Here is a 24,651-nt window from a genome sequence, read left to right as displayed (position 1 = left end):
TGTTTTCTATACAGATTTTATTTACAAAATGTATTAAAATTCTTTGTACAAGGCCTCGCTAATGAGGTTTCAGTAAGTTATACACACGCATGCAGTTCTTTCTAAGGTGATCTGGGCCAGGATGCAATAACAGGGAAAGAAGGGTAGAAGAATTTTGAACTGAGAACTGACTTTTCGCTCTTGACCACCTCAACGTAAATTCCAGATCTTAATAGGCAATCACAAACATGCAGACTAAAAAAAATATAGAGAGAAAATAAATGGGGAGATCATTTCAGTTTTGAATCCTGGATACTGCTAGAAATTTCACCTAAATGAATTTACATTTCTTCATAGTCAATTTCCCTTTTTTTTTTTTTTTTTACTTTTAAAATCTTTTTTTTATATATAAAAGAAAAACAAAAAAAAATCTTCCCACAGTTTCAGGAATGTTATCCTTCTTAAAACCTATGGAATCACAGTTTTTTTTCTCTCTCTCTCAAAGTGAACAGAAATTGTAATTGTAAAATATAAATGTGCTAAGCTTGTAAGACTTCCCCTGTCATCACCTTTATAAATCTATTTAAAATTTTCTTATTTATGCTATTTTACTAAGTAGTTCATCCAACACTAAAATGTTCATGAAACTAAAAACCAAAGCTTTACTTGAATGTGTAATATATTGGGAAAATTGCAAGGTACTTAAATACTACATTTTAAAAGCCATATCTTTACTCTTGGTCTGCTGTTTATCTACATTTAGATGATCCATTTTATGTACTTTAGTTAGGGTTCTTGAGCTGACTTTGAAAAGTACAAAAAAGGGAAACTAATGCAAATATCTTTTTGAAATGTTTTAACTACAGTGTGTACAGCCTGTGTAACATCTGCAAATGAACCCGTTAAGTGTTCACATCTTGGTATGTTTTTCTTTGTACATTTTTGGTCATTTTAACATTGAAAGATGTGCATTTTTCAGTTATTGATTGCCAGATGTATTATGTAGCTAGCTCTTGTTGGGTGGCTAGGACGTTTTGTCAAATTTCCAAAGATCAGCAGCACCAACCCTTCTCCAAAAAAAACAAAAACAAAACCCAAACAATATCACTACTCAATTAATTACTGAGCATATAATCTTACACTCTCACATTAAATTTCTAGTTGAAAAAATTCAAAATTTGATAAATTAATGTTTTGATCAATGACTGTGATTGTGAAAGCAAATTTACAGTTGATGAAATACAAGCCTTTTTTAAAGATTTCCTTGACAACCAAGTCCAGCAGCATTCAAATACAGCATTCAAAACAGTTTTCAGTCAGTCTGGCTCTTGCAAATGTGCTTAGAAGTGATGGCTTTGTTTCTCAATTTCCATGGTGTTATGTAATTCAAGAGTTTATTCACAGATGACAATGGCATTGCGTTTCATGTGTGATTGGAGTGATGTAATGTCACTGTGATGAGCTTGCATTCGAGTGATTCTCAGAATGTTCCATAAGGCACTGAAGGAAACAACCAGATTCTTCCAATCACAAGTCCACTCCTGTCATTCGCTCGGATAGCCATGTCTCGTCCTCCGGGCAGGATGGTCTGAGTGGATGTGGAGGGAGTGGGCAGGGGAAGAGAGGGTAGTCCCTCCTAAAGATCTAGCCATCACTTTCAAGGTTTTCTTGTCACAATCATTAAGGGCAACACACCAGGCCACAGAGTCTGCACCTGCTCTGAAACAGAAACCAAGCACAAGGGCACTATATGACAATCAAGCATTGCCATATAGCATAAAGCAAAGTTAATGGGTGGCAGATAATTATTTTAAAATACTGTGATCAATAGAATTATTTTTATTTCTCTATCAGAGTTGATTTTAGTCAGCAAAACAAAATGGAAATGGTATACCACCAGATGCAACAATACAATCATGAAATAAATGAAAATATGAATAGCTGTATAAAATGGCATTCAACTAGTAAACTGATTTTCTGGACTATAGGCACATGAAATGTTAAGATTATGTGTAAAGTTTTTATTAATGTATTCTAAACCTCACAAAAATACATGAGTAATTGTAAATATGTTGTCTAAAGAATTCTTGTCACAATTCCTCAAAATAGCAAGAGAAAAATCAAATTTATTAATGCTCCCAAATGAAGAGTTTGGTATTCTTTACATAATAGTTAGGCTCTAAAAGTAATACAGTAGCTTGTAACAGATGGCCAAGCCTTCTCTGTAATTCTGACCCAGCTCAGATCCCTGCAGTGTTCCATTATAAATGTACTCTGTTTCTTCTCAGAACACAAACACCATTAAGTGAATGTGCTGCTATGACATAGTGCAATTTCTGACGCAGTGGTTTGAAAATAGCTGCCTGGATGATGGGCAGCTCAGCTGAAGTTTACTGGCAGTGTAAACAGCATTAGCAGCCTTTGGAAAATAAACCTGTATATATATATATATTACCACCACCAGTCCATTACAATGTGAAGAACTATTTAGCTATTTTTGATGGAGCGCATATGAGCGAAAACACTTAACGTGTGATCATGTAGAAACAACTACAACTAGTGAGGACATACAGGAGGCATTAAAAGTGAGGGAAAAGTCTGCTTGTATCCATACCCCTAGATCTTAACGCTCTCTGTTCCATACACATTGTAGCCTTCTCGGTACGTGGCAAAGTTCTGAGTGTTGGCTGGTGGGGCAGGCTTAAAGTTTTGGGAGTTCTTTTCAAGTTTCAGCCTTTTGGCTTCTGCACGTGACTTGTAACAGAATTCTATTAAAGCCACCATCATGGCCAGACCTAGCCCACCAACCAGAATATAGAAGACTCCAGCTACATTGCTCAGGCTCAGAGCACTTGTCTTGTCCTATGAAAAGTGAGGAAGACAGTTAATGTTGTTTGCATTGGTGAGCATTTGATAGAAAACATTGAATCTTCTTCACCCTATTGCAGAATAACTTTAACCTATTCTTTTGCACAAATATTAACCAGAATTACTGGCACTTGGACATCCTGACATTGTAAAACCTCCAGTGGTGCTTCTCCCAGTGGGAAATCATGTTGATTTCAAAAGGGACTGAGCAAACCCATACCTGGAGGAATATGGCATGTAAGCACAGCTATAAATTAACTAAAGTTGACTTGTTGATCTGGTCCCCCCACAGGCACCAGGACGTTTGAGGACCTCCAGGATGGTGTAGGTTGAACAGTCCTCCACTAGGAGGCAATTAAGTCAATGCATCAATATAAAGCATGACTGGTGAATGTAGTAAGTTTCAAGTTCTATAAATTTCTAACCTACTTCTTGCATTGGCTTCTTCATGTGTTTGAGGAAGCTGGTCAGTTACATACAGGTCCAACCTCTGACTTTAACCCCTCCCTTAAAAATGTCTACTAATTCGCTCTTAAAAAAACTGTACTTTCCTGTACTTTCTTTACAGTCAAATTTATATTTTGACATATTTTCTACACCAAAATACCGATTTTACGAATTGGCTGGAACCATTCTGCTGCTGCTTACCTACCAAACTTATACATTAAAAATTTGTTCATAAGAGTTTCTACCATTTGCAGTTTAACCCTATGAGCTGCAAACACCCATAAAGTTGGCCTTTTTAATGGTTACAATGATGCCCCTGGATTTAAATGGTTGTTGACAGATCATCACCTTAGATAAATCTCAGAGGGTTAACAAAGAGGTGTATTACATTTTTTATCTTCTTGTGGTGTGCAAAAAAAAAGTTCATGGTGACATCTCTGTTTCAGACCAAACTGAAACAGAAACTTTTCTCAACAAGGCCTGAGTAAGTAAGGCTGAAACGGATTGCCACAATGAAACATTTTGCTTCTGGTCCGCAACACAAGAGGATTAACAATCTAATAGACACATTTCATGCAAATAAGTAATAACAATGACAAATCAAAATTTTAATTAAAAGATTGGTAAATAGAAACAGCAGCATAATGGTTTTTGTGTCAGAAATGTCAAACGGAAGAAATAAGCAAAGAATAACATTTAGTATATTAAAAGATTGAATTATCTGTTTCAGTTGCACTTCTACTATTTCCCCAAACATTTCAATATCAGATTTATCGTTACAAATCTAACTGAAACGTTTCAGTGGAAAAAAATACAATAATAGAAAATGATCTATATACTTTTGAAAAATAATTAGTATTTTATTTGGGGAATTGTGCAAACGTTTAGGCCATTTTAAGTTCTATAAATATGGCCAAAAAGTCATTCAAGATATTCTTACACATCAGATAAAATTAAGAAAAATAGATACTTGGCAACTTTTCTTTGTATGTGAACAATACGTCAAAATGCAGTTTTGGAATCAGTACAAAAGACCTGCAGCGACTGACCTTACTTCCAGAGTCCTTGGTCCCACATTCACCCTTATCGTACCACCATTTGTTTTTCAGCTTGGCTAAGATGCCTTGTTCACTGAGTTTCAATACTGCAAGGTTTACAGGAGTTCTTCACGTGGGAAATAACATAAATAACATTATATTATGTTATTTTATGTTATTCAAGTCTTATCTACTTCATACTTTACAAAGCGATAAAGCAGGGCTCCTGGCCATTTTCTTTTTCAACAACACACACTGGCAGGCATACTGACTATTACCTTGTGTCCAGCAGAGCTACGCTAAGGTGCCAGGACCTACCCATATCGCTTTGAGTAATCGGCATACACTGTTAACAGAAGAACAGGCAGGTTTCTGAAGATGCAACCTGCTGATCTATAGAAGGAGAGGAAATGCATTTGTTTATGATACAGACAATCAGATCAACCTGACAAGTCTGATCTAAGATGGAACCCTCTATTGACTGACAGACAAACAAAAAATACCAGTAATATTTTGTGCAAGCTGAGGAGAGTTGTTAAAAAATAGAGAGAAAGAGAGAGAGAACTCGGTAGTAATTCGAAAAGGCATCACAGATGTGCACACAATGCAATTATATTTGAAGAACTGAAGTAGATATTGATGGAAAGAAACAATAAAGCAAAGGTACACAAAGGCACACAAATGTAACTTTTAGCATTTAAAAGCGTAATTTCCTATGTGGTACCAGTTTGAATTAGAATTTCATTCCAACTGACCATGACTTAAAAATATTATTGTTAATTGTACTGATCTTTACCTGTATATTTGAGTTTTATTGTATTATTGGACAAATTCCAATCCTGCATGTCACAAACAGCTGCTATAAAAATAGAGCTTTATTTGTTCCCGAGGTACGAAAGCCATCTTTCCATATACTTGTGGCATCATGAGTGGCTCAAACATTCATTGCATTTGCTGTGTCCACTCGTTGATAAGTGAACTGCTCAGTTTGTGCATTTCGTTTTGGCGGGCAGAGAGACATTGATTAACAGTGTAATTATCCTTTAAGTGTTCACTGTGACTGGACTGAGAAAACCAATCAGAGAGAAGTGATGGCAGCAGTCTGCCAGGGGGCAGAAAGGAGAAGAGGCTCATGATGTCGGTTTCTTACAGGTGGCTTAACATGTCTTCCACCCTCTCCTCCCTCCCTCCCGCTTTCTTTCTATCTTTTCTCTCAGCTTTTTTTCCCTTTCTTTTTACAGCTGGCTATTGTGGCTTGGCTCCAGAAGAGCCAGCACTGTCTCCCAACACAAGCTCATTAGAGTCAGCTCACCGACTGTGTGTTGGCCAACGTGGGCTTCAAATCGCTGCAGACTGAAGAAAGGGAAAAAAAAAGAAAGCAACAGAGCTGGAACAGAGGAGGTGATTATGAAAGCTCATACAGCTTGTCACCGTCGTCCACAGCCGGGGGCTTCTCTGCTTGTGGCATAGCTGAGGTCTCACTATTGGGGGGGGAAAATTCTTTGCCTTCTATGGCGTATGAAATTCTGCAACAGCCTCCATTGTGAGGAAACTAGAAGAAAAAATTCCTGAAAAGCCCAAGCAACGGCATAGCACACATAGCTATTAACTATTTATATGAATGGACAAAAGACAGGATAAAGTGCCAGGAAAAAGGTGTTTTAAGGGAAAAGTTACTATGAGTGTGCAAAGCATTTATACTTAATGTGATCTCTGTGTCATTTGAGTGGGGAAAAAAATGGGCCACCGATATTATAAAATTTTCAGAATGAAGACTTAAGCATTAGACAAGGAGAGAAGTGTGATTGTCTACACTTAGGTCCTCATCTCAAATGGACATACTTTTGGCTTTGCTTGGGCAAATCAGCAATGTTGGAAATTTATAAAGAACATGTGGGGGGAAAAAGCAGCATTACTTTCCAGACAACAGGGAGCCTTTGCTTGAAGACAAAACTTGCTTGTTAAAACACGAATAGATCGTTCAGTATGAAGTTGTGTAAACTCATTTTCCCATCGTCCTTTGAAACTATTTAAGAAGCAGTTTAGCACACAATGATTCTGCATGCTGTCTTTCCATACGATGTACTTAGCAGAGGTAAATTTTGAAATCACAGAGCTCTTCAAAGTATACTCTGCTGTCACAGTGCTGCTACTTCAGTAGTGCCCTTGTGGAGAGGGTGGAGTAGCAGTTACCACCAAATAAAGTGCGATGATTACAGATGTGGATGGATGCTTTCTGATCCACTGAGGACTTCCAACTAACTTGGAGATTTAGTATTCCTGCAGTGCTTTGTCCCCTTGAGACTCTGTCTTGCCTAACTGGCTATTTCAGCTGAGGAGCTGTTTTACAGGCCTTACGATGTCACTGACAAGCTTGGTATCTAAAAAAGCACCTGTCATGCTAGTATTTTACATCCAATTTGTCACATTAAAACAACAGTTTTTTTGTGCATCCCATTCACTACACAAACATGCCACATCAGAATATTATTTACCCCACTTCCCCTTCATTTCTTGAAATTTCACTTGGTCCTGAGCCAAGCCTTGATGGTAGCATAATATTAACGTTCAGTGCAGACAATGATTAGTCATCATGATGGGGCTGCCATCAGTGCACTGCTGCCCAGCAGAGGGAAAAGGAAGGACAAATCCCCCAGGCTCCCTTTACCAACTGCTGGGCAGGTTCATTTCCCCGAGAGATCTCTCATGCACACATATACAGGAATACAATGTACGACCACACAGTTAACAGTTATAGTGACAAAATGGAAAACAAATGAGTCCTGAGTGCTAACTGTAAATATATTTTACAACCTTGCAGTGCCTGTATCAATAAATATGAACTGAGTGACACCGGACGTTAGAAAGTGACTGCTTCCTGCTTACAAAAGCTCTCCTCAGTAGGACAAAATTGTACTGGTCCTTTTCCTCCTCCGTTAGCCAATCAGGGTTCTTGGTTTGACCTCAGATGGACCAATAGTAATCAGGGCCATGTTTGAAGAAAAGAAAATTAAAGAAATGGGTGTACTGGCTGAAAGGCTACCGTGGGCGGCAGCTCGTGACAGCTTTAGGGGGCTTTGGTTGAGCAATAACAGCCTTGCCGATTACTCTGCACTATGGTACCCGATTTTGGTGACATTGAGGCTGACCTTGGAGTCACCTCCCCCGCTGCCGCACTCTCCCTTGTCGTACCACCATTTGTTTTTCAATTTGTCCAACAGGCCTTGTTCATTCAGTTTTAAAACTGCCAGGTTAACAGCATTTCTTGAAACGATAAAACATAACTTGTAAGAAAGTGCACATGTCTGGGAGAAAGCTAAGGCAATAGCATGGTAGTATAGTTACGTCAGAGTTGTGCTACTGAATATGCTGTTCTACTACTAATTAGACTTCAGAGTCATATTATCAATATTCAGAATAGTAATTGAAAGAGCACGAACGGACAATTTGGTTAAGAATTTCACGGAAATGGAGATAAGAGATGCTTAGAGCAAAGAATGTGTTAAAGATCAAAGGTGGCATGGAGGGTTACGCTGTTTGAAACTGAAGTGTGCGGGATGGGGACACTCGTCATTGAGAAGAAAAGTAACAACAACAAACACCATGCAATTAACATTCGTCACAAGTGACAGCGCAGCTTTTACAAGCTAAATTGAAAAACCGTTGGACTGTTAAATTAAAAGTGACAACACAACTGTCAGGAAGGACAGCACACAAGACAGAAAGAGAGAAAGGGAAAGAGAGAAAGAAGGGATCGAAGAATAAAACAAGGCAGAGGAGATAGGAAGAGAGATGTAAAAGGTGAAATGGTTGTTAAATTTAGTCCCAAATACACTAAGTCAAATTTCTGGTTTGATTGGGAAAGAGCACAAGCGCACACAGAAGAGAAAACACAGAAAATGATCATCTTAAGTCAAACAACATTTGAAAAGAGCATAGTGTTATATAGTGTTACCTCGTGAGGTTCATTGAGACAAAAATAGGGGAAAGAGCAAAGAAATAAAGGGGGAGGGGGTGGGAAGAGAAATGATAACACAAGACATCAGGGTAGATGGAATACTATAACAACATAGAGAATATTGTTATATTATTCCACCCACCTTAATGCTGAGCCCTTGGGGGTGGCCACACCATAGCCCTTAGAGTCGAGGTTGCCGCCCACTTTCATGGTGTCGCAGGGCTTCCTCTGTTCAATGTACTCGTTCATGGTAGACTCGAGGAGGAAAGCGAACTTTCCCTTTGACTTGCGCACACGGGCGACGCCATCCGGTGTGGTCTTGGCAAAGACGGACGGCTCGGCGGACTTCATGTATGACCACATTTTCTCGTACACTGCTATTTTCGAGCGCTGCAGAGTGGGAGACATGGGGAGAAAGAGAAACACATTTAGATGTCATCATAATTCAGAAACGCACAGATCTGGCACACAGATATTGTATTTCACGCTTCATGTCAACTGGGAAGATTAACTATGTGCTTTTAATCTTGATATAGCCAAAAAATAACCCTAAAGCTTGTAAGACACCTCCAAACATTTCATATTTGAATGTGTTACCTCATGGCAGGTTTAAAGATTATAAAAAATTATGAGGTACCACATTTCAAGATTTCATAAGATTAATAAAAACTATTGAATTAGAGTGCAAGAATGTATTCTGGTGGAATCTTCAGATGGCATGTTCTATTTTTTTTTCTTTTAAGTTGTTTTCCCATTCGACATTGAGTTAAGATACTGAGCTATAGTGGTTTGGTGCAGAAATGTGTGCTGGTGTCAAAAGTGGATGGCAGGTTATGTTCCTTTCAAAAATGATGCCCATCTATATATGCCATCTAAAAAAAATCCAGTCAAATCAGCAGTGTTAAATCAATATATTGACTCATACAGACCAGCAGTTCACTTAACACTAGTTATTTTAAACTATACCATGTAAAATAAAGTGCTTAAAGTCTCTAACTCAAAAATCTTCAAAAACCGTAGATAAAATCTAGACAACTACTCATAGGTTTCACCTAGTGGCATAGATCTTGCAGGTATCTGGGAATGAGGTCTTTGTAACAAGCATGCAATAGGAGTGGATTCATTTCTTATCTATTTTTATGTATATATGTTTTGTTGTGGCATTTTAACATCACTGCCATAAACCACAGGCCATGGGAGCTGCACACTGCAGTACACTGTCATTTGTGCATTTTGTGGTATGGTTGACATGTGGCTGGATGAAAGACGGTCCAGCATCATTGGGTGCCTGCTGCAAAGGGAGGAGCTCGCAAATCTCTGGACAAGCAGGGCCAGTCTCTGGACAAGCTGTTGGGATGACTTCAACAATTAGAGCAGCATGGGACGGAGCAGGCAGCAAGACGATGCCTCCGCAAGCCCCCCGCAAGATAGATGCAGGGGCGGGGCAAGGAGGTAGGGTGTGGTTGGGTTGAGGGTGGAGCTACAGCTTGTGGATCACCTCATTATCAGTCCTGGAGATTGTGGCAATTCACATATTCCTGCATTAGTGGACGTGGATAACGTGGATGAGTTGATTTGATGATGAAACATAAGCTAGCGAGCAGCAGTGAGGCGTGGTGTCGTGTTCACAGTGTAATAAAATTTTACAAGGGATGTGACACTATCTATAATTGAAATGCTTTCAAGGGAGGATACAATGAATGCTTCCTCACACAAGAAGGCTCACAAACAACTCCCTTAACCAAGAGGAATTGTGTCTGGTATGCCAAAGGAAGTGTGTTTTACGTCATTTGTAACTAAAAGAAGTAGGAATTCTGCATTTAATACAATAATAATACTATACATTAATGCATATTACTTTACAGACCTGAAGAAATGCTGAAATAGTTGCTATTAAATTAATACCACTAATCTAAACAGGCATGTTCTGTGATTACATCTGAAAACTAAAGACAGGAAACTCACATCTGTGTTCCCGAGTCAGGAAAAAGGCATTGCTTTAAGGGCAACTTCCCGCATGCTTTAACTCGCATTTGAGGACAAAGCGGACCGTGATGGCAGTCCCAAAATGAGTCCGAAAGAATGGATTCTGGCATTGATTACTGCAGAAGGTACGTGAGCTGTCTCCCTGCTTTATGAAGTCAATTCATCAATATTGGGCCAGAGATGAAGTGGCTCAGCAAACCAAACAGGCTGATTCCACACACTTGATTGGCAAGCCGCAGTGTGGAAGAGACAGAAAGAGACACAGACAGAGACAGACATAGAGAGTGGTGAGAGTGAGAGAGAAAGGAAATGAGCAATAGTATAAGAAAACAGCTCCGCACACTCGTCCTTACATCACATCATCATTTGGAACAGCGTTCAGTCAAACCACTGTAAACACTGCAGCCATTCAAAATTCAACTTGGAGACTGATAAAGCACAAGGTTCGTCACTGCTAATTAAATGGACATTTGGCCTGCTGATTATGTCATGCCACAGTTGCATACATCAGCCTCTCTCACTCTGCAGGCCTTCTTCAGGCATAACGGGGAAGCACCTCGCAGCTTCAGGGAAGCTTTTCAAGACAACTACCCCTGGCAGCACTGCCAGGAGAGAAGAGAGACGTTGTTTTACTCGCCCAGCCTCCATTTCTAGTCTGAGCTCCAATATGTCACTTGCACTGCTGTCCCGATAACAAGGTTTGAGAGAGGAGAGGAGAGGACAGGAGAAGAGAGGAGAAAGACAGGCACATGGAGATGAGCAAGACTGCTACTGACCAAATCAGAGCCTGGCTGAGGGTGTCACAGGGGTGTGTAGTTCTAGTACCTGTACCGTGAAAACGTCACACCCCTGTCATTAGTACACCACCAATTAAAGCAGGTATTCACATTTAATCTTGTTAATACTTGTTCCTTTCCAAAAACCTATACCAGTGTACAAGGTTATACACTTTAAATGAGTCATTTATCTGTCCAGTTAAACCATGTGGAGATGTTATCTAGCTAATAAGCTTGCCCAAAAGAAACCTTTTGATGGGATCACTAAAATTTGCTAATTTGCCAGTTTGCCAGTTTGCAATTACAACCCATTAATTTTTTTCAAATAACTATTTTCCATTTAAATAAAGAAATCAAACTGTATGGAAGACTAGAAACACTTTGTGGCAGCTACATGTACAAGCATGCCCTTTGCCCTATGCACATTCTCATACTACTTTTGGATTGTACAAATTTCCAAATTTACTTTGACATATAACTTTCAGTCATACACATTCTCCAGTCCAGCAGTACTAAGTTAAGGGCTGTATCTGCTCACAAGCAGGGTATATCAACACACTGTCAGACAATGACCTCTCTGACAAATAAATTCAGGCTTCAGATAAGAACTGATGAGAAAAGGGAAAGAAATCAAATCTTCATTGCTGGTCATGTTCTTTACTGTTTCTGGCTGAAGAGACATTCTTTTAAGGCTATTACTGCAGTGTCAGAAGGAGAGGGGGCTCGTATTGTGTGTGTGTAAAAAAATGGTCCCCCAGATGCCTTGAAGCTGTCTTTGACAACAGCTGTCTCTGTGGTTGAGTCTCAGGATGCAGGATAGGTCTGCCATTATTTTAGGCTACTGGCACTGGAGTGGTATGGAATCGGGCTTTGTCAGTTTATGAAATGCCTGACACTGTAGGCACTGCCTCCAAGATCACTAAAACTCCATTCATTTGCAGCCCATAGTGTTGCATCAAAAATATCTTAAAAATAAATAAATAATTATAAAAAAAGTTTATATATATATATATATATATATATATATATATATATATATATATATATATATATAAGAAAAGTGGATTCTGTTCTAAATCAATTTAAAAGGACCGCCAGTGATGCCTAACAGGAAATAGATTTTTGAATGGCTAACTGCAAAGCAGGAGCATAGCAAATAGACTAGAATGAGCCCAAGTAATTTCATTCTAAATGTCTTCACTGAAATATGCCCTCAAAGGTGTTCGTTGCTTTGCCTCCTATTAGGGCTTCATTTGAACCACAGCAGGAGTCTTCCAGCCCTTTAACGCCGCAGAGGAAACAGTCAGAGAAGGACAAATAATTGCAGCCCAAAGTCACAATAACATGCCCTCTCCTACACTAACACCCAGCTAATCTGTATTGATTTTGAGTTAGGCAGCATCTCTAAAGTGCAGTCTGCGTAGCCTCCTGAACACCCCCAATGAGTCCATCCCCCGATACCGCAGCCTGCTTCTATCACATTCCTCCCTCCCATCCCTCTCCCGTTCTCTCACTCCCTCCATCCTTTCTTCTCTATGTGGCTCATGGCGGCCTCTTAGTACACAGCAATGTCAATATACCCTGTTCAAGATTTTCTTTCATATTGCATGGCTTTCGTATATTTCACAGTTGCTCCCAATATCAAATATGCTGCTCTGCCTATTTCCTCAGCTGTTCAGTGCGGAAAGTTGGTGCTCAAACAAGGAGGTTGGGGCTTTTTGGTGCTATTGATGTACCTTATGCCTGGAATACCAAACTGCTGACTTTGAGCCCTCTGCTTTACTCCCTTAACTTGGATTCTGTTTTACCCCTATTGTTTGGCATTCAGCTGGAGTGAGACAGGTGCCTCAGTGGAGACAGGGCACTTGGTGAAGGTTATTGCAGCTTCACATGAGCCTGTCACTGCTTTTGTCAGGTTTTGGTCTTTCTGCAAGGAGTCTCTAATCTCCACCATACAATAGATTTTAACCACCAAAACACACATAGAAACAGGGGTGCAGTGACGGCCATGTTGATGTGCATTACCTTCATTCATTAACAATTCTTTCATTTATTAACCCTTCATTCATTCATTAACCATAATTGTTCTCATTTTCCTCTCACAAAACTCTGATGCTTCGAAGTCTATTTTTTTTTTTCATAATGCCTTCCAGGTGCAAATACAGAACAGTGTTTGAATTTATGATCTGACATGCTGTATTTATTATATATGAGCCATAATACCATTGTGCCATTATTCCTCACATGTGAAACTGATTTTCACACTTTCAAGAAGTGCAATAAAGGCCATATTGGAGTCAGTGACTCCATCCTTGCCTGTTCCAGAAGGTTTGATGTGCCCCGGGATGTGACATTACTGTCTGGCATCCACTTAACATTCGATCATTATAAACATCTTTAATTATTTAAACCATTCCAGGTAGGCTGAGCATCTTCTGACTACATAACACAATAACGCATCACACCAGTGCATTGTAACACAATAGTGGAACATAACACAATAGTGGTCATTTGTAAGGATCACTACCATTTCCAATTTATGAAATACATTGAACAGGACCTATGCAGACTAAGTAAAGAAGGGACGTTTGTGTGAAACAAACTGATGGAACTATAATATGGAATCTTTAAATAGCCATGTCCTGTGCCTTGGTGTTAGAAGTGAAGCAGCACTGGGCTGCCAGCACTGCTGTCGCTGTGGTGTGCGTTTGAGGACGAGGGAGTTGCAGCCTGTGCGTGGGCGGGTGTTGAGCCCAGCAGGGGGTAAGCTCCCATGCCGTTTTTTACGGGTGCACCAAGAAAGCATCCTGAGCCAGCTGGTGCACTTCAGTGGAAAGACAGATGTAGGAGCCTCGAGGGGCTATTGATCAAGGCTCAAGACTGCAAAAACATCGTCTCTAACATGACTCTTCCGGTGCACGCTTGCTGGGGCTTGACAAATTGAGATTTAACGCCGACCACTGCAATTTTGTATTAAACAGGACAAACGGTCTATCATCTTCTTCAAAGTAATGCAGGAAATAGCCACTTCAAAGTGACAATAAAAACTGGAATCCAGTTCAATGCTTGCAATAACCCAGACTTATACTGTCATATCTCAGTGTGCTGTACACACAAACATAATCTTGATATTAAAGATTTCATACTCCATATCTTCTTGAAAATGAATTTCATCATTCCTTTTTATTAGGTGTGCACTTGCTGGATTTAGCTTGTCTCTCAGGAATGAGCAGGACTTGGAGTTTTGGGCATGAATGACTTAACTGTTGCACTTAATGATCTTCTGTGGTTGGTTTAAGACTATACGTGCAGATTATTTGTTCAATCTAACTTTAAAATATCTTTCATGGAACAAATAATAAATGCAATAATTAAATAAAAGGAGTGCTTACTGCTAAAATTTGGAAGAGTGTTCTTTTAAAGCATCTAAAATCAGATCAGGGTTTTATTATTTAATAATAAATATCCCAGCAAGCCTACACATGTTGAAGTAACAGTTAACATATCAAATTCCTACACATGCTCCAGAATCTTGGCTCGCATCCTAAACACCCACGAGTTTATTCCACACATCAACGAGTTTGGTGCAAATCCATGAGAGATGATTGCAAGAGAAATATATAAATAAGTAAACGGGGGGCCTGTGTCAAAGATGATGACATATGTCTTGCTCAGAATGTTGCGACTGATTTGAAACTTCCAGCTGCTTTCTACCGTATGGGTCTAATTAAACCAGAATCTAACTCCTGAAAAACAGATCTGAAATAGAGCTCAAATCCTCCCATTAATCTGTTTTTTTCCTTGTCATCCTCTGCAGTTTTAATTAAAAGTCCCCTGGAATAACGGTTCACACGTCATTTCAGATTTGAAAGCTTCAGAGTGTAAGTGGGACACTTGTTATTTAGAAAATAGGAGGTGTGCAAATCCCTAACCACCTCTCAGTTGTCTTGCTGTAAACCTTTAATGACATCAAAGACTTGCCGGCGAGTTTAGTTCAGCTGCTTGACGAATGGTCTTGAGCACTAATGTGAGTTAGAACTGATTCCCATTTTTGTGCTTTCCTTTCTGATTTCCTTTTCCTTTTCTTTGGCAGTGAGGGCTTGTTTACAGCTTTCTGACCTTTACAAATATCAAACAATTACATACAAATACATTTACTTAGTGAAATTAGCATAAAATGTACCCAGGACCCATGTTATCATCTTAAACATCTTTGGAAAAAGCCAAGCATTGTATAGCAATCTTGATGCAATAGTAGACTAATCTAATATGCAGCATACTTTAATGTAAAGTACATATAAAGACAATTTGCACTGATTAATGTTGAAAATTACCTCCGAAATTAATTTTGCCTCTCGCACAAGCATTGCAGATAGGTAATTTTGGCTTTAATTGCAGCATTGGTCCCACTGTGCCTGTGGCCATATTGCTAACTTTATCTCCCCTATCTTTCAAGTGTGCCATTTGACCCCCGGGGCCTCTCTTCATCACGTCCAATTTGCTGGCCCCGGTAAAGCAACTAATTATATTTGGTGAGTTGACCTCTTTGGGTGGAAGGATGAGCTGTGGACTTTGATTACGTAGCTTTATCACCTCTGAGATACTGCCCTGCCATTACTCTCCTCCTTCTGACAGCCCTTGCCAGCTCAAGGTGGTACACAGCACCTGCTGTAAAAACTCCATGCTGTTTAATGACTATCCAAAAGCTCAACATGAACCCGCTGACACTGCGGGCTGAAACAGTGGCATCCCACTAATGAGAGAGTAAGAGCTGGAAAAGAATGGTAATGCTGGTAAAGCCCTGAAAAAATGTTACCAGGAGATGCTACACAATTCTTGGATGACACATAAGCATTAGATGAACATTTTATCGGAATATATTACATATTTTGTTATACTGAAACAAAGTAAAACTCCAAATTTTTTTTTGTCCAACAAACTTTCAAACAATTCTTCTGCTTCTTTTCATCATGTCTTGTTGGTCTTGGAATTGGGTCCATGGAAATATCTGCCCAATTGTTTACCTCAGCAAGGGCATATCTCAAGTCAGGAGATAACCCCAGGAGCTTTTAGAACAACAGACAGGCAGACTCACCCTAAAGAACTCTTTGGTGGAGCCCGAGTCCAATGTTCCATAGGCAATCTCTGTTTGCTTGGCTAGATCTTCTGCACTCTCAATTGGTGAGACCATTCTCTCAACAGTGAGGAAGGCAGCCAGGTTAGCCGTGTAGGAAGAGATGATGATGAGGGTGAAGAACCACCAGACACCTCCCACTATTCTGCCCGATAAGGACCTGCACAGATGTCCACATACACACACAAAAACACAATTTGCCATTTAAAATATATTAAGGGAAAGGGTGGCTGCTTACAAATGGAACAAGCAATGTCACTAAACTGTGACTAAAGGTGATTTTAAGTTTTATTCTTGTCTGCCTGGTCCAAAGAAACACTGCTTGGCAGATTTACCAGCACAAATCTGATTATAAAATATTTCTGGCATTTAAATGCAAAAATAAACAAATTGTTTCATAGCTCTGATACTGTGTAGGGTTTTATCCACCAAACCTACAAAGACAAATTGACTGAGATTGAGAAATGCATCAGAAAGTCAAATAGAGAGTTAATGACAGATCATTATGGGATAAGACATTTTAGTGTCAGAGTGATGCATGTCTGACAGCTGTGGCAGATTTTAAAACATTCTGTGTAATTAGTAATGATATTAGCTCATCATTCACAATCTTCAGAGTGCCTGAAATGACCCCCAATGATACACTCTGCATAATGGCACTGCCCTGAAACAGAACTCTGCATCCAGTTTGAACAAATTTGTTACACTGCAGCAGTATTAATCAAAGGAGGTAAATTTAGCAAATAGACCTATTTTACAATGCCAGCTGTTAATAACAGCAAAGATATTTCGTGAAGATAATTTATTTACTTATTGCAAGCTGCTAAAAGCACAACAGCAGTTGTCTCTTGGAAACAGCCATTTCCTAAATCAATCAAATCAGATGTATTTATATAGCACTTTTTACAACAGATGTCACAAAGCAGCTTTAAAAATGTCCAAGTCCAAGCCTCCAGTGAGCAACTCAAGGGGGGGCACATCCTCCTGGCTATTTCCCTCTCCCTTGGAGGTGTATGACAGTATGAGGCTATAAGACATGATCCAAAGTAGCTCCATATTTGAAATATTGTGCATGACATTGGATGTAAAAGCCACTAGCTGATGCCCTGTGCACTCTATAGAGCATTGTGAGCCATTTCGCTTAAACTTGCACATATCAAATTACTATTGTAGCTCTCAGTGAGGTGTGGAGGGCCACAGCATCTACAGATATTTGCTCCAACTCTGCACACCACTGCCTGCACAATGTCTTTTTCCATAGTGAGATCATATCCTTAAGAAAGCCTCATCCCTTCTCAGCTGCCATGGCTACTCCTACCACCCCCTGATGTCCCCTGCTGTAGCCCACCACAACTTCACCCCAGCCAACTACTCTCCATTGTCCTTAATGGACATTCTCTTGAGGAGATGTCATGATGTTACTGAGCCTCTACCCATCTCAACTGCCATGGCTAATCCCACCTTCCCCTGATGTTCCCTCCTGTAGCCCACCACAACGCCACACTTGCCAACTACTTCTCCGTTGCCCTTAATGGACGTTCTCTTGCAGGATCGGTCTTGGGCAAATGCACACCTTGGTGTAGTCTTGGTGTAGACTAGTATCTCTAGAAAGTTGGACTAGACATTAATTGCTTATTTTTTCCATTTGTAAATGGTTTCTTCCTCATGCTCTAGGGAGTTTTTCCTTGCCACTGTCGATCTTGGCTTGCTCAAATCAAAATTTATTTATTTAGCAATTTTTACAACAGGTCTTGTCACAAAGCAGCTTTACAAATCTCTAAGTCCAAGCCTCCAGACATTTGTAAAGCTGCTTTGTGACAAGACCTGTTGTAAAAATTGCTAAATAAATAAATTTTGATTTGATTTGATTTGAAGAAAGAAGGAAACCCAAGGGCTTGTATTTCAAATAATTTCATAGTCCTGCAGAAAATGAGTTGATTCAGGGACTGTGCTGAGCACCCATGGATGGTCTAACCTTTCAGTAACACAACTGCTCACATAAGGATTCAAAATAATCTCCCACCAATCATCCTCTTTTCTAAAATTCCATAATTATATTGGAAGTCAAATCAGTGCAGCTCATTTGAACAAATTAGCACATTTTTGGTGTTTGTCAGACTAAAGGTTCATCCAAGCAGCAATACTCTTTTTTAGCAGAAATAATAATGTCAGCGGCACCTCTTGCATTCTCATGACATATTAAAAAATGTGAAACCACATTTCTGTGGTTTCTGTCATTAAAGAAGAATAAGATGCTTTGTTACAATTTGGAATTATGCCCAAGAGTTTATTTTTAATTTTCCTTTCTTAGAGGTTTCCCTAAGGTCATTATTTAAACATCTCATATTGATGAAGAGCTTTCAGTAATTACACCCACATTTTTTTTTTTTATTATTCACTAACATTACAGTCCCAATGCCAAAATATATGAGATGCAATTACTTTCCTATTTCCAAAGAAGCAAATAGGGCTTGGTTTGAGTTAAAGTTTACAAGTACTTGTTGGTTTTGGGCTTGCATGACTGCAGTTTTTCTTTGAGTAATCTTGAAAATGCATAAATGATCTTCTGGACTGCAGCATTTTGTGGACTGATGCAATGCAAGTACAGGATTTGAGGTTAAAATGTCAACGGTGTCTTTAGTGGAACTGACAATACTGTTGAGCAATGAAAAAATCAAAAACAAAAACAAAACACACACACACACACACACACACACACACACACACACACACACACACACACACACATACAATCTTTCCAGAGAAATCATCACAGTCCAACATAGCAAATAATCCAACAAAACAATGAACTATAAAGATCTTTTGGGGTAAAAGTGCAATAACTGAAGACTTCTCAGTCCACCCTGGGAGAAAAGCACTGCAATATCAAACCACCAAGCTCCACTAAAGGTCAATAATGCTGTCTGTTCTGCATTACAACTCAAGTTACCTTATAAGAAATACAATCGCATTTCTGGTAGCTCAACAATCATTGACCTTATTTGTTTATCATGTGCTGCTCCATACACGTAGCGCATATTACACTGCCTTTTGATCTCTTGATGCCTCTTGATACTTATTTTTGTATTTATTTTTCTATAGTAGAGTAATATCATGCGCCAGACTTTGTATTTGTATTGCTGTGTCATGTCTTTTCGTGTACATTATATATCGAACTACAGACAAAGCATTCCAATGTAGGTGTTTAAAATGCCACTGGACAGAATTTATTAAACAAGTGCTATACTGAAACTATAGCAGTGCTATACTGAAACTGTAATGCATTTCACTTTAAGATAATTTACAATGTATCTCAGTCATTGCAGATTAGATCTACCATAAAGTCCATGCTATAATCACTTGATGAATAATGTATAAAAGCAAACCAGAAATTAATGAGCTTTACCCAACAAATCAAAGATTTCTTTGCATCTGGCATTAAAAATGCAAAACCCCTCACAAACCTACAAGCCAAAAATCAATCCACTAGAACTTTAAAAGTATTTCTGTCTACTTAAAAAAGTATTGACAACATATATAGAAGGATCACACCTTTCTGCACTTTTTGTACAACATTGTGCATTTATAAAGCAACCAATTATGGCTGTAAATGTGCAAAATGATCTGCAACAACCTGCAGCACAATGGAGTCCCAATTAAAGTCCTAATTAATCAGCTTCCTGCTGTTGTACTTAAGAACAAGATAAACCATCTCCAAGTCTTTTTTTTTTTTGCACCATTCAAAGTATTGCAGAGGAACACACTAACAGTGTCTTTCTGTAGGCTTTCCATGTTCATATATTCCTGTGTAGTTCATGCACAGATATGTTTTACCCATCATCCCTTGAACAAAATGCCCACTAAACTACATAAAGCTAACAACAGGAACCATAAGCAAGCTGGGTCTATCTAATATAGCCTGTGGTCTTTGGACAAGTTTGCAATTTCAAAGCAAACACTCCAGTGCCAGTAAACAACGACAACAACAACAAATAAATAAAATGCAATACAATTTTGATAGAAACCATCCTTTATGACAGCTTTTCAAGATCCATAAATGAGTGCTATCAAGGCTTCTACATGCAAAGATCTCAAAGAGCCCTCAGTAGGAACAGCCAGGCACCACGACAGGGAAAGGGCAGTGCTTTAATGATGGCACAGTTTCAAGCGGTGAAACGGCTGGGAATGACAGAGAGGAGACCAACCTTGGTGAGATATCACAGCCCTGCTGCATGAAGGCCCCCAGGGAGAACCACAGGCTGTTAAAAATCCCAAAGTCATTAGGCGGGTCAGGAGGGGTCTGCGGGTCTTTGGCTTCATCAGTCTCATCCAGGTGCCACTCATAGGGGCTGAAGCGGCTCACGAGGAACAGCACCACGCTCACGCCGATGTAAGCGAAGACAATGCACATCCAGATCTCGTAGGCCAGAGGGTCCAGGAAAGAAAACACGCCCGGCTTGGACTTCTGAGGCTTCTTAATCATGATGGAGATGCCCAGGCTCATGAAGGGCTTGGAAAAGTCAATCACTTCCTCTCGAACCAGGGTTATGGTAAGTGGCGCAACGGCTATGTCTGCCCTCTGCAAGAAAACAAGATCCATGAAGAAGTATTTATTAGTACTCTTGTTTTTGGGTCTTTGCCTTGCAGTGTAAATCCATACATTAGTGTCAGTTAGTGACTTTATTGAATGGTAAGTGAATGGGAGAGCTTTTAATTGATTAAATTTGTTCACATTTGCATCTTCAGCATTCTTAGCATGCTTGCTGTTCGGTAGTGATTGCCATTTCAGTAAGACACTCAAATTTGTTTCAGAGAGTTTTGAATGGGTAATTTTTTCCCCACAGGCTCTAAATATGTGAAAGGACCAAAAGCAGTAAAGATAAATTATTTGACATTGTCCTGGGGTGTATTTATCTAACTGTACAAAACATACTATAAATCTAGAATAAAAAAGATTAGAGCAAATATTCTGTGCTCTCAAAAAAAAAAAAAACCCACAAAAAAATTAACAACCACCAAACAAGCGGTTCAGGGACTGGAGCTTCTCACAATGGCCTCCACCCTGCCAGGCAAATCAGGCAGAGAACCTAACACGTCTCTCTTTCATACATCAAGGAACCGCTATGGCGAGAGCCAAGGTCCAGCAGTGAGACGGCGGGAGCCTATAGCATTCAGTGCTGCATCTCTCTGGGCTGTTCTAATGTAAGGTCAGCAAGAGATCCTAGATCTCAGATGTCAGCTCTGCCTAGAGGCTATTAGTTATGCAATAAGGCAGGGTAAGGTCGAGGAAACGTAGCAGGTAAACGCTGGTTATAAAAGCCCCTGCAAATATTAATTTCCTTTCATTCTGTAGTCTGGAATGAGTGGGATTCTGGTGTACTCTCTCAATAAATCATAGAATAATTTGCATATAAATAGCTAATTAAGTGTCTACCAAAAGTGATTTATCGGTAAGGCAGAAACATGCATCAGATCTCTTCCCTCAGACATTCAGAGCACTATGTGTAAATAATTGCCTGTGATCATCTTTTGTAACTCTAGGGTGAAATATGTACCATACACATGTGTGTTCTGACACATGGTGGCCGTGTAAATTGCATTCCCGACATGTTGAAAGGAAGGCAGTGGGAGAGACTAGGAAAGCGAAGCTGCGTGGCTGCGGTGACACATCCCCTTAACAGCACTCCATCAACCACCTTCACACCACCAAGGATTGTTCTGTATTTACATTTCTTCCTTTTTTGTTTTTTGTTTGTGATTTGTTTTTGGTTTTCTCCCTTAAGCTCAGAGCGCACTGCGAAGACATACACATTTGAGGATGGGAGTGTTTTACATGTTTGTTTGTTTTTTAAACCCCCAACTGCTCTATAAATTAAGTAAGGAATTGTCTGCTGCTGTTTAGAAAATGTTACTGGCAGGAATATTTAACAGCTTCTTGTCACGATACAGCCCTTCCCCCTCGAAGTCTTCGTGTGTGTGTGTGTGTGTGTGTGTGTGTGTGTGTGTGCGCGTGTGTGTTTGCATGGTCACTCCCTCTCGTGTTTCTGATCTGATCCTTGTTTTGTGTCATTATCGTGCGTGTATATAAGTTTCTTGTTTTGTCATGGATGTTGTTGATGTTTAACCCCTATAGCCTGCAAGCTATGTCTTTTATGTTGTATGTGCTAATAAACGTATGTCTCTATTTTACCGCATCCTGCTCTGCCGCCTCAATATCACACTTCTGTTCAGATGTATTGATTTGTGTAGGACATCATATTGTACTTTAATTGTGGACACTGAACAATGAATCACATACATTATATATATATATATATATATATATATATATATATATATATATATATATATATATATATATATATATATATATATGTGGTTCTCAGCATACCAAGCAATACTGAGGACAAAAAAGTAAAGAAAAAACATACCAGCATGTGCAGATGACCTTTGAAAGATAAGAAAAGTCAAATCAATATGGCGGTCAAAAGGTCATGGCACACAGGCAACTATTAGTCCTGGCTGGCCCTGCTGAAAGAGCACCATGGGTACTCAAAGAGGCAGCTTAATGGGAATGTTTTTCTTCCTCTCCTACCCAGAGTGGACTTTTTTCATTCTGAGCATAATTCCAACCGTTAGTGCATCAAAATCAGGCAATCTTTCTGGCTGATGGTTAGGAAATTGAACAGATGAGGTAACCCAACCTTCATGCATTTTGTATACAGCCTTTTGTGGTAGATGTCAACGTAGGAAATTGGGAATGATTTTACTGGCTTTGCCTGCTTTTAGGGCATGGGAACACTTTGACAAATGTAAATGTGGCCTGGTTTGCAAAAGTGGCTCTGAGATTTAGCAGTGCTGGGATGAATCAATGCAAAGCATTCAGAGAGGCACCAGGCAGCGCTGCACAATCTCACCACCAGACAGCGGGGAGCTACCTTCAGCTGCTCTCAAAAGGTACTTCTCATCCAAACTGGCATAATATTGTGAACAACAGTGTTCCTGCCAGCGATACCATGTTAACTGGCTACATTAGCCTCTTAATTCTTTTAAAAGTCATGTCAGCAGCTTTCATCCAGATGGCCCATTTAACTTTGCCAGGTCATTGACTATTCGAATTCAGAACTTTGTTGTTCAATCTGTTTGTTCCTTTTTGCCATTAGTCACAGACATGTGTCAGTCACACAATCTTATCATACAAGTAACCTGTCATTCGACTGATCAAAGGAAAAGAAGCAGATTAGTGGGAAGCTGTTATGTGGCAAGAGAGGAGCCACTACTCACCCCATATACTAGTTCACCCACCATCCCGTTCCACGTCTTGGTCTCTGGGTCGCGGGCGCCGTACTTGCCATCCATGACCATGGAGAGCCTGTACTTTATCCCAACATGCTTGGCTATCTCGGAAGCTAAATCGACACAGTAGCCTTCATACTTCTCATTGCCTTCCAGATGCATATGGTTTTTCTTGTACATCACATATGGCGCTTCCTGTTAATCAAACACACGCTGGTTTATTTTCACCCGATATGTGGCAGTCACCAGAGCCGACCAAGAGGTGATCAGTCAAGTGCATGCAGGAGCATGCTGGGCTATCACATACACACCTGCTCTCTTTCTTATGAGCACACACACACACACACACACACACACACACACACACACACACACACAGATTCACACACAAATAATCAAATGCTAAGTTTTTATATATTCCTCCTTTCTCTGTCTTTTTCTTTCTCTATACTATATCACATATCCACATATAATGTCACATATCCACACATAAGCAGGCACTAATGTAACACAAGCACATACAGAACAGCTGACACAGGAGAAGCGGACATGGGGCTGTGTGCCTAAGGTCGGCCAGTGACCATGGCCACACCCGTCTGCTAATGCACCCAGCCCCTACCGAGACCATGACATAGAACATGGGCAATAGAAGAACTGGGGCTCAACTGAACACATGCTTCATGCAAACACACACCGACTCCGTGTTCGAGTCTGGACTATAGTGTGGGGGCTGGGTAGCATCAGTTGTGCCTAGTTTGGGGTGAGAAATGCCATGTGTGGGTTGCAACGTGAACTGGACATCCGATTCATTAAGTAAATGGCAGTGACTGGAGGCTGATCAGTTTACTCCGAGCATATTGCAGCATTGTGTGGGAAGGCCATGTCATTCCAACAATAAAATAGATCCATAAACAAATGTACTGGCAAAATAAATAAATAAACAAAACAATTGTTAGAAATAAAAAGTCAGGTGTTTGAGTTGCCAACATACAGGATTATACCAAGAGGAGAAAGCAGGTCGTGCTCCATTCCCCTTTCTCCATTACAAACACAAGCAGCTGGAGTGTTTTTTTTTAGTACATCACCATTACCAAACAATAGGGATTCTCACAGAGAGAGAGCATCCATATTAGAATCAGGGACAATTAGGTTGCCACAGGTTTCGCAATG

At 39.8% G+C, this 24,651-nt stretch overlaps 1 protein-coding gene across 11 annotated transcripts in view; it reads right to left on the bottom strand.

Moving 5' to 3' along the window:
- gria3b (glutamate receptor, ionotropic, AMPA 3b) overlaps positions 1-24,651 on the bottom strand; it is an 82,661-nt gene continuing 58,010 nt past the window's right edge. The window contains exons 10-17 of one of the 11 annotated variants that reach the window (XM_081698880.1): positions 23,470-23,676; positions 20,391-20,764; positions 16,147-16,345; positions 8,432-8,679; positions 7,455-7,595; positions 4,344-4,458; positions 2,594-2,841; positions 1-1,698 (exon numbers count right to left, since the gene is read on the bottom strand). In XM_081698880.1, coding sequence (XP_081555006.1) covers positions 2,596-2,841; positions 4,344-4,458; positions 7,455-7,595; positions 8,432-8,679; positions 16,147-16,345; positions 20,391-20,764; positions 23,470-23,676 — 1,530 coding nt within the window. In that variant the 3' untranslated portion in view covers positions 1-1,698; positions 2,594-2,595. Of the gene's footprint in view, positions 1,726-2,593; positions 4,725-7,454; positions 7,596-8,286; positions 8,680-16,146; positions 16,346-20,390; positions 20,765-23,469; positions 23,677-24,651 lie in introns of those variants that run through there. The other 10 variants (XM_081698875.1, XM_081698876.1, XM_027008630.3 and 7 more) reach the window with 10 other exon arrangements.

The sequence above is a fragment of the Electrophorus electricus genome, chromosome 16 (assembly GCF_041902795.1).
Source record: "Electrophorus electricus isolate QZ-2024a chromosome 16, ASM4190279v1, whole genome shotgun sequence".
NCBI lineage: Eukaryota > Metazoa > Chordata > Actinopteri > Gymnotiformes > Gymnotidae > Electrophorus > Electrophorus electricus.
The sequence above is the reverse complement of the archived record's forward strand: the minus strand, read 5'-3'. Positions and strand labels throughout refer to the sequence as shown.